The 9,415-nt window shown below is 52.6% G+C and overlaps 1 protein-coding gene across 1 annotated transcript in view; it reads left to right on the top strand.

Moving 5' to 3' along the window:
• Positions 1-5,422: 5,422 nt before the first annotated feature.
• The window catches only part of RAB11B (RAB11B, member RAS oncogene family), a 23,947-nt gene continuing 19,954 nt past the window's right edge, over positions 5,423-9,415 (top strand). The window contains exon 1 of the mRNA XM_075077917.1: positions 5,423-5,568. Within this exon, the coding sequence (XP_074934018.1) occupies positions 5,529-5,568 (40 nt within the window). The 5' untranslated portion in view covers positions 5,423-5,528. The remainder of the gene's footprint in view (positions 5,569-9,415) is intronic.

Below are 9,415 nucleotides of genomic sequence, written 5' to 3' on the forward strand. Positions count from 1 at the left end.
TTGTCCCGCCTGGATTATTTGCTGGATGGTTTACCAGCGGAAGATGTACGGGAGCTATGTGAGGACTTTGGATTCAGAAACTTCACTTGTTGGGAGTTTGACCTGAGCACTGTGCTTCCTTCTGACCTCAATTTTCAGCTGTAGCCTTATGGAGTGCTCTGAGATCAATCCCTGCTATAGTTCCCAGCAGTAGTTTTTAGAGTGTCTGAAGTTTATGGGCTTGTAAATTTCTTTTCCTTCTTGGAATCAGGCCCTGGGCAGCAAGTTTACAAGAGATGATGAGCTGGCTTATCTTATTGCCTGACAGGCAACCTTTGCACCAGGGAGATATTCCTCATAGCTGGCTGCAAAATCCTGTACTGCCAACTCCTTGAATGTGAGCAGAGGCTAAGGCCTGAATTATCTGGATGTGTTAAAGTCAGAGCTGATCAGGACAAGCCCCAATTAGTAGCCATTTACGTCACCTCCAAAGCATTTATTGTGACTTCTGGGGAATGATTGCATATGTAGGAATGAAATGAGCTGGGGCTGGAGCCTTGAGGATGATGGGGCTAAGCTCCAGCCGTGCTCACAATCCCAGACATGGCCTGATACTGGAGCTGGAAAAAACAGCAAGTTTCTTTAGCTGGTCAAGGAAAGGGGACCAAAAATTGCTCATTGCAGGAAGAAGAGACAGGAGACTGCTCTAGTCCGGTACAGCAGCTGCACCAATACCTGATGTACCTAAATGTGGCCCTAGCTCCTGTGTCTGCCTTCCTTCCCTGGGGAGAAACCTGGGCTTAATGATAGCCCCAAGCACAATTGCACAGCCATCCCATTATACCTGGATCTGCTATCTATCTGCTCCCTCCTGCATTCAGGAATACATTTTTAATGTTCCATTTGCTTAATTCAAAGCTTGTTTAGTCCCTGGGTGCACCAGTAGATACCAGAGCGCCGTGTTTTAGTATGGATGCTAAAGTAATTAGAATAAGGTAGTTTTTTATGCATCAAATAGAAACAGATGAGGGAGCTACACTGTATTTATTCATTGCCAGGGTTTGTGTTCTGGCAGATCTGGGGTTTGCTCCCAGCAATGCATTTGATGTTCAGCATCTACCGGAGGTGCCCGGAGGACAACACAAGCCGGTACCCAATGCCAGCCAGGGGAAGGCTAAATGCCCCAAATCTTGCCTAGCCCAGGAACTACAGCCACTACTTTCTCCTGTGTCTCAGTCTTGCCCTGTTCTGCCATGCAAGTCTCCACATCCCATCAGTGTCAGTGCCACCCCCTGCCCCCAGACCACAGTCCCACGCTGGAGCGTGTGGCATCCTGCAGCCCTTCCAAGGTCCCTCTGCAGATGAAGCCAGTCCTGGCTGTCTGTTTTCAGCTGAAATCCCCCTGGAATCCTCCAGCTCCTTCGTTTTTAACAAGTACTTGTACTGCAGCTTGTTGTTAGCATCTGGGAGCCCAAGGAAGAATGGGGCAGCTCCCTCCAGCGACACCGAGAGAAACGGCACCGTGCGCTGCCGAAAGCACGAATATCCTTCGGGTTCCGGAACGTGGCGGCTCCCGCAGGGGCCGTGATGTGCTGTGCCAGCTCCTGCCGTGACAGTCCACCCAGGGCTTCGAGTCCTCCCAGCAAAAACCTCACCAAGCAGCAGGAAAGAAGGGCTGCTGCTTGTTTTGCATGCTTTGAGGGGCTGCGCTGGAGGCGGTGATGGGGTCTGAGCTCAGCACATGCCAGGCGGGTAAAGGCTGCGAGGTCTGGACATGGTGGGATCGAGCTTTTTGGGGCCAGAAGCACTGCGGGATGGGCTGGGGCTGCGGCCCGGCAGGGTGACACAGGGCTGGCATGTGCCTCGATCTGCAGCTGGGACTCATCAGTAGAAGCAGATTGAACTGCTTTGGACCTGGGGGTTCTTGCAGAGCACCATCAGATCAAGAAGTTGCACATCAGGTACCAATGTCCTGACCCGGCTGCATTTGGCAGCCCCAGAAAGCGAGGAGAGCCCTGACTCAGTACACAGAGCCCCCTCCAAATCCAGCCTGCATCTGGAAGGCAGAAACGACTGCCTGGAGATCTGACAGTGGGGCCTCAAGCCCTTTTCTATACAACAGTGGAACCCAAATAGCTCTTTGCAAGGTTTAGCAAAGAAGGAAGGTGTTTGTGCATACACAGAGCTGCACCAGCTCAGGTGGCCGGGATGAGCCCCCTGCATTAGTGGCACCAAGGTCCCACGGAGGGGGGGAAGCCGAAGGCATTGCCCTGAGCCCTGCACCCAGTGCGACTGTCGCAGAGCACCGCAGCGAAACAAAAGAGTCAAATTCCTGCTTGAATCTGAAACCTGCTGCAAAGCCAACAAACAGCAAATTAATAACAAGTGATGAGTTCTCCACCCACTGACACTCCCTAGGTCGCCCCGGCCTCACCAGCACCAGCAAGAGCCACGCTATCAAAGCCGTCCCTAGCTCCAAATGCCTTGGGGTGCCTGGTAGCATCAGGCCTTTCCCAGTCCTCCCAGTAACTTCAGCTATTCTGCTGTGGCTCAGCAGCATCAAGCACAAATTGAGTTTCCTGAGGACATGTCTGGCATGGCTTTGCAAGCACCTGCAGACACCCAGGGGACCAGATCTTACTAAGATGTGGGAAAGGGAACTCCTGGCTCAGGCATCCCAGGCAGGCAACTATGCCCCAGGGCACAGCAGGGGCTGAGGCACCCAGGACAAGAGGCAGCACCTTGGGTGACAGCTCTGAGCAAGTTTTTAATCACACAAAAAAAGAAGCAGAGAGCATAGGCCTGTCTGCTTTTAAGTGTATGTGCCCCGGCATAGCTTAAGAAAATATTTAGGGCTTGTAGAACCTCTTGCTGCCTGAGGCTTGATGGCCAGCAACAAGTTCAAGAACACATATTGGATTTCCAGAAAGGGTCCTCAAACACATTGTTCCATCAGCAACCGGTGACATGTGGCTAGTTTTGGCGACATGACCAATGCGGAACACACCACAAGCCTGGGGGGCTCCTGAGGACAAAGAACACGGAGACTCCAGGCTCATGCTTCACTCTGTGCCGTCCCGGGGCAGCATCTCTCCTCTAACTCCAAGTCACCACCTGCACTCCCCTCACTCCCTGCAGCCTGTGTTAAAACTCTACCACAGGGGATTTCGGAGCTGGACAGCACTCACGAGGTTACCTCCATTCTATATTGCTCTTTAAAACTTACGGCAACTATTCCCAGGCTTTGGAAGAAGGAAAGAAAAATGGGATTTCCATCCAAACTGATAAAAATTTAACTTGGGGGTTTTTTTACACACACACCCCCCATCCCACCCCACCCCACCTCCAATATTCAGGCCAGAACCAATGAAGCTACTTGTAATAATGAAAATATGATGTTTTACTTCTGCTGTGCCCATTTTACGCAGCACAAAGTGAGGGAAGAGAAGGCCTCATTTGTGAGACCAGTGAGGAGCCACCCTCCCTTCACCTGGCCACTTGCAGGGTGCAGCATTACCAGGTGTGGGAAACTCAGCACAGGATAATTCCCCTTCCCAGGAGATTCTGCATCCAACAGGTTCCTGCTTTGCTCCTCCTGAAGCTATTTAACTATTCATCGTTTGGATGCTCAACATCTCTGGCCCTGCTCTAATCATTGCTTCATAGGGCCATTTGCTGTGGTCCTGCAGGGATACGAACAGCATCAAGAGGAGAAAGTGATAACGCCTCCCTGCAGATCCTGGTTGTTAAAACTCCCTTTGGCATGGGAAAGTTTAGAAGTTCGTATCTCTGCAGGTCCACAGCCATTTGCTTCTCTCTGCAAGGCAGATACTGCTGAAGCAGGGAGGAAACCTTTCTTTTCACCTTTTCTTTGCAGTTTTGGTGCTCAAATAGGAGCAAATGGCCCCATTCATTTCTAGGTCGGCATCTTCCCCAAACCTCTGCTTCTGTGAATTTTCGGCTTTCCTTCCCAGCCACTTCCATTGCCTGATACATAGCAGGGATGCCTGATGTGGCTTCCCACACAGCAGTGGGATTTCAATGCATTCGCAGCATGCTTTGTTTTTCACCCCATTTTCAGAACCTGGTTCATAAAAAGAACAATTTTCACTGAGCAGGAGCTGGATGCCCCCTCCGATAGCTGATAGGCTGGGTGCTGCCCCTTCGCGTGCTCCCACACACTTATTAGCACTTATATTTGGGAAGTGGGACCCCTTAGAAACCAGAATCCTGCCTGCCCAGGGTGTTCGGGTGTCTGGGCGAAGTTGAGAGCAGCTCAGTGCTGCACAGCCCAGAGGGTGTGATCCACCATCTCCCCCTTCCCCAGTGGTGCTCATGTGTTGAGCATCTCCCAAGGCTGGCAAAAGTAAGTCCAAATCCACCTTTTTCCTCCACACTGTCTCAGCCTTGCTCCCGCGTGATACTGGAGACCCACTAATCCTTCAGCCAGCTAAAGCGTCCCCTGGGGAAAGTAGGGCAGACGAGATGTGATGAACACAGCCCAGGAAAGCGAGAAATCCATTCGATGAGCAGAGTTTCCCCGCACATCATAGGGAGAGAGAAGGGAGGGAGCTGTCATCTTCCCCATGAGGGTTTGTTGCAACTGCAAATCCAACACACCCAGCACCGGCGTGCACGTGCTGTGCGGGGCGAATGCTGGAAGGGAGGGCACTAGGGATGCCCCTGGGCTCCCCGAGCAGCTCCAGGAGGCTGGCCCTGCAGCTCGGGCCGGGCTTGCAGGGTGGGTTGTCACAGCTCTGGCGTCGGGAGGGCGAAGGGCCTCCTGCTCTGAGCCCACGCGGCCACCCTGTGCTGCAGGACGGCCTTTTGCTGTCATCGCTGCCTCGCGCAGGAAATTGCCTCAAGCCGTGCCAGGAAAAAAAAAGGGGAAATGTTTTCCTAGAACAAGTTGTGTCAGCGTTCGGGGCTGGGTTTTTTTTTGCCAGAACAGCTTTTTCAGCCCTTATTTCACGCAGGAAGGTGAAGCCTTGAGCACAGCTTGCAGCAGGATGTGCCCCAGCCCCCAGAAACAGCCTAAAGAGCAAAGGGTGGGAGTGAGGGATGCGACGGCGTCGAGCTGCAGCCGAGGACGACTTGGGGCAGCTTTAGGGACACACACACCCCCCCACCCACCACGGTCCTTCCCCTCCATCCTTCCCCCCCCCCGCCGGCTCCTACCCCGCACCGCCGCAAACTCCGCCCCACCCGCCCCAGGCCTCGCCCACCCACAAACCCCGCCCCTCCCGCCCCAGGTCCCGCCCCATCCCGGGCCCCGGCACCGCCTCGTCTCGCCGGGTCCCGGCTCAGGCATCCAAGCACCGCCCCTCCCGCCCCTCCCACCCCCCCACCCAAGCTGCCCTCCTTCGATTGGGCAGTGCCGCCCGCCAGTCAGAGGCGCCCCCGCCGTCTATTGGGCGCGGTTGATGGGTCTGGCGCGCCGCCCGCCTCCTGCGGGCTCTGGCGACCGCTGATAGGCGGCGGCGGGAGCGGCTCCCCACCAGCTGGGCCGCGGTCGGTGCCTGGCAGCCAGGGTCGGCGCCGCCATCGCCATGGGCACTCGCGACGACGAGTACGACTACCTCTTCAAAGGTACCGCCGCCCGTGCCGCGCCGCGCCGCCAGCGCCCCTCGGCGGGCCCGCGGCGGCGCCGGGCCCTGCCCGCCAGGCCGCGCCGCCCCGGGCCCGGGGCGGCTGCCGCGGCCTTTGTGCGCGGGGCGGCCTTGCGGGTGCAGCGCCCGCCGTCCCCGGGCCCGGCTGGGCCTGGCGCCGGGGAGCGGCGGCGCGGGGGGAACGGGGCAGCCCCGCAGGCCCGGGCCGCCCCGCCCCGCCGCGGCGCGGGCTGCGCGCTGCAGCCGCCGGTTCTGATCCCCGCGCCGGGAGAGCGGCCCCGGCGGGGCTGGGCCGGGGGCAGCCCCGCGGCCGGGAGGAGGCGGCAGCGGGCCGGTGGCTGCCCCGGCGGTGGCGCCGCTGCTGGGGGTCGCTCGGGCGGTCACCCCCGGTGTGGAGCCGGAGCTGAAAAAACTTGAGCTTCGGTGGAAACTCATTCACGGGCCGAGCCCGAAGGCTCGTGACCGGGGCCAGGAAGCGTTAACAGCGCGAATTCGGCTTTGCCGGGGGTTATTTTGATACTTCTCTCCCCGTACTTGTGACATTCTGGGTTGTCCAGCAGCTGCGTGACAAAATAGAGACCCGCTGGGCGGATTTAGTGCTGGCTTTCACCGGCTCAGGTGCTTTTAGTTGTCGTCGGTGCCTTGCACGCGTGAAGGCTGCCGCAGGCCGCGCTCCTGCGGGTGTCAGGATGCTGGGGCTTGCCTTTCCCTGGCGCGTCCCCAGCTCTGCCTTTGAGGCTGAAGGAATAGGGCAGAGTGGGGCAAATTGCTCACCTTCACATATCCCAACCTGTTTTACTCTTGGTTCTCCTGCAGTAGCGTGGCTGAAGCCCTGAGATTCAGCCAAAGATGACGGCGAGGTGGACGCTGCCATCTGTGGGTGCTGGGGGATCTGGGAGAGGTCTGGATGTGTGCTCGCCCCCGCCAGAATTTCCCAGCGTTTGATACTGGGGCACGCCGTACCTGCCTGGCCCCTAACAAGGGCAGCAGCGATGCCACGCTTGCCTCATGATGGAAGGAAAGAGCAGTTACTTGTCTGTTGGAAATATTTTGTGGATGCATTTGGCTGTTTGGTGTGTTTGTCTTACAGGCTTCAAGATAGCAAGGGTGGGGGGGGAAGCCCTCATTTCTTCTCTGCCTATAAAGCAGAAGACTAGCCTCCAAAGATGTGCTAAACTGTCTGTGTCTAAACTAGTTTCATTCTGAAGTCATTCTACTGTCTATTTCCCAGGTGGTTTAATAGCCAGGAACTTGAAAGCCTAAAAATTTTATCTCACTTTTTCTTTCTGTGAACAGTCAATTAGGGAGGCAAAACTGCATTCATCTTCAAAAATACTTATGCCCCTTTGGAATGCGTTTTTAATGTATCTGGAGTAGAAACTTAATATAAAGCTCTTTGGTTAGGAACCATGCTGTTGTCTCAATACTGCAAAGCAACTTGGCATACTTCGTAGAACTTAATTAAAAATAGGGGGGAGAGTTGTCCTTTTCTGTGAGTCCTTTGGGTGGGGGTAGTTGTGTACATTTTTTTTTAAATGAACAAACCAGCCCACAAAAACCTCATTTCCTATCTACTCATCTTTTCCTTCTTTCCTTCTAGGCTTTTTGGGGCTAGGCAAGAAATAATGAATATAAATGGGCCCAAGTGGGATGAGGTCTTCGATGTAGGACCAACTCCCCTTCCTTTCCCTTCTGCCCCCTCCAACAACGGAATTAAATATCAAGGGGAGTTGACATAATGGAAAAAAATAATGTCCCAGGGTTCGATTGACTTAGCCCCTGCTTAGCTACACAGATGGCTTTTGGACTCTCTTAAAGCAGACACGTGTAGTGGTCAGAGGTAGCAATAATGGTGGAGGAGGGTTGCAGTCTAGGAAAGATTTTTATTAAATTTAAGGTTTGATTATTTTTTTTTCCCTTACCACCTATTTCCAAAGGAAATTTGGTTGGACTCTGATTTTTAGCTTTCACAGTTACACCCATCTAAGAAACGTGCATTCTTGCGTTGTAATACTATTTAGTATGACTCTGGCTGAATGCAGCGTTGTTTAAGGTCACGATTTTTCCTTTTCTATGTAGTGGAAGATCTGTAACTGCCTGTATAGGAACTTCTGTCATTTAGCATAGATTATATTAATCAGCTTTGTGAAAAGTTTAAAAGGCAAAGAGCCCCATTTATTGTTAGTATCTTTGATGTGAAATACTGCCTAAAAACCAGTTGTTTGGGGTGAAAACAGCGGCGGAGTTTTTAGCAACAGTTTCTGTACATAGTTGGCTCGTTGTTCTTGGCATTCCCTCGCACGCAAGAGCAACTGCTCACTCGTCCGGTGGCTTGTGCTTTAGCACCGGCCGTTTCAATAGGGCTGCAGAAGAGACGAACGTTATTGGCTTATCAGGTCTAGCACACAGTAAGCGAAAACTAATTTAAGGTTTGGTGGCACTCTGGGGATGTGAGCGTGGTTATAGTCAAAGCTGCTCTGCTAAACTAGTGCCTCTTTATCTTAATTCCCAATTTCCCTTTCTCCTGTGAGCATCCCAGCAGTCAGAACTGCTTATTTTATTGATCACAGCAAAATGTTATTCTTGAATGAGATGACTGAGCTGACCTTTGGGAGAACGAGCTGAATTCTGTGTGCGGGGCTGCGCAGGATATTGGGGCTGTGAGGATCCTGTCGGAGATGAGTTTTGGTGGTGTAATCCAAGCAAAGCCAGTGGTTCAGGGCTCTGTTCCCAATTAGCTTTGTAGCTGGGATGGTTAAAAAACAGGAACTTTCCATGATGAGTTTTGAATGGATTGGATCTGGAATTGGATTCATGACCTTTTTAATAGTTGTTAAAATATGGGAAGCCTTGTACCTATTAAAATGTGATCTGCACATTAATTTTCCGCTCAAGATGATTACCTATTCTCATTGTTTATTTTAAAAATTAAATCTGACGTTGTGCAGATATATGCTGGCTCATGAAAAAGGAAGGAAAAAACACCTGTAGAAAAAAGAGCTTTCCTTTACCTTTGTGGGAATTCAGACTGCTCTGGTTAGAGCTTAAGTCTAACAAAGTCTGTGCTTGTTAGAAACAAATGCGTGTCATATTAGTCATCGATATCTGGCAACCTTATGTACCTAATATTTATAATGAACTCTGCTTATGTGATGTCTGCTAGAGAGAGTTTTAATCTTGTTGAAAATAATGTTCTCTTTGCCAGAATAATAAACTAGTGCATTTAAAATTCTATCATAAACTTGATTTTTTTTCTTTACTGGCAATTCATTACCCTGGATTTTTAATTCTGTCTTTCGCTTACTGTGGACCAGGGCCCTGAGGTATGATGCAGGTGTCGGGGTGGTGGGATCACGCTCTGTCGGGCGGCTGCAGGTCTGCGTGTTGTGAGGCCTGATGGGGGGCGGGAAGCAGAGGGGTGGTGGCGGCTGAGATCTGAATGCTTTGCTGTTGGCAGACGGGTAACGTCGTAAGCGGTGACCTGCAGACTGGCACCATGTGGGGGAGGAGAGAGAAATTTGGGGAAGACCGAAGGAGCAGTGCTGCGATTTGGGGTGTAATCGGGGCACTAAGCGTGGCTTGCTTGTGTGCTTACAGCCATCTGATGATGATTGGTGCTGGTTATTGGTTCGGGTCACTTCCCAGTTAAAACCAGTGCATATTTGCGTTACCAGTGTGGCCCTAAAGTCTGTCTGAGGACTGTGACTTCATTGATCCTGGTAGGCTGAGTTTAGGGAGTATTCAGGCGCTTAGGTCTCACTGGAACTTTTTCTAGTCTGATGGGACTTCTGCATTTGAACAGGTAATGCTGTCTGGCCTGTTCCCAA

Source organism: Phalacrocorax aristotelis, chromosome W (assembly GCF_949628215.1).
Source record: "Phalacrocorax aristotelis chromosome W, bGulAri2.1, whole genome shotgun sequence".
NCBI classification, from domain to species: Eukaryota; Metazoa; Chordata; class Aves; order Suliformes; family Phalacrocoracidae; genus Phalacrocorax; species Phalacrocorax aristotelis.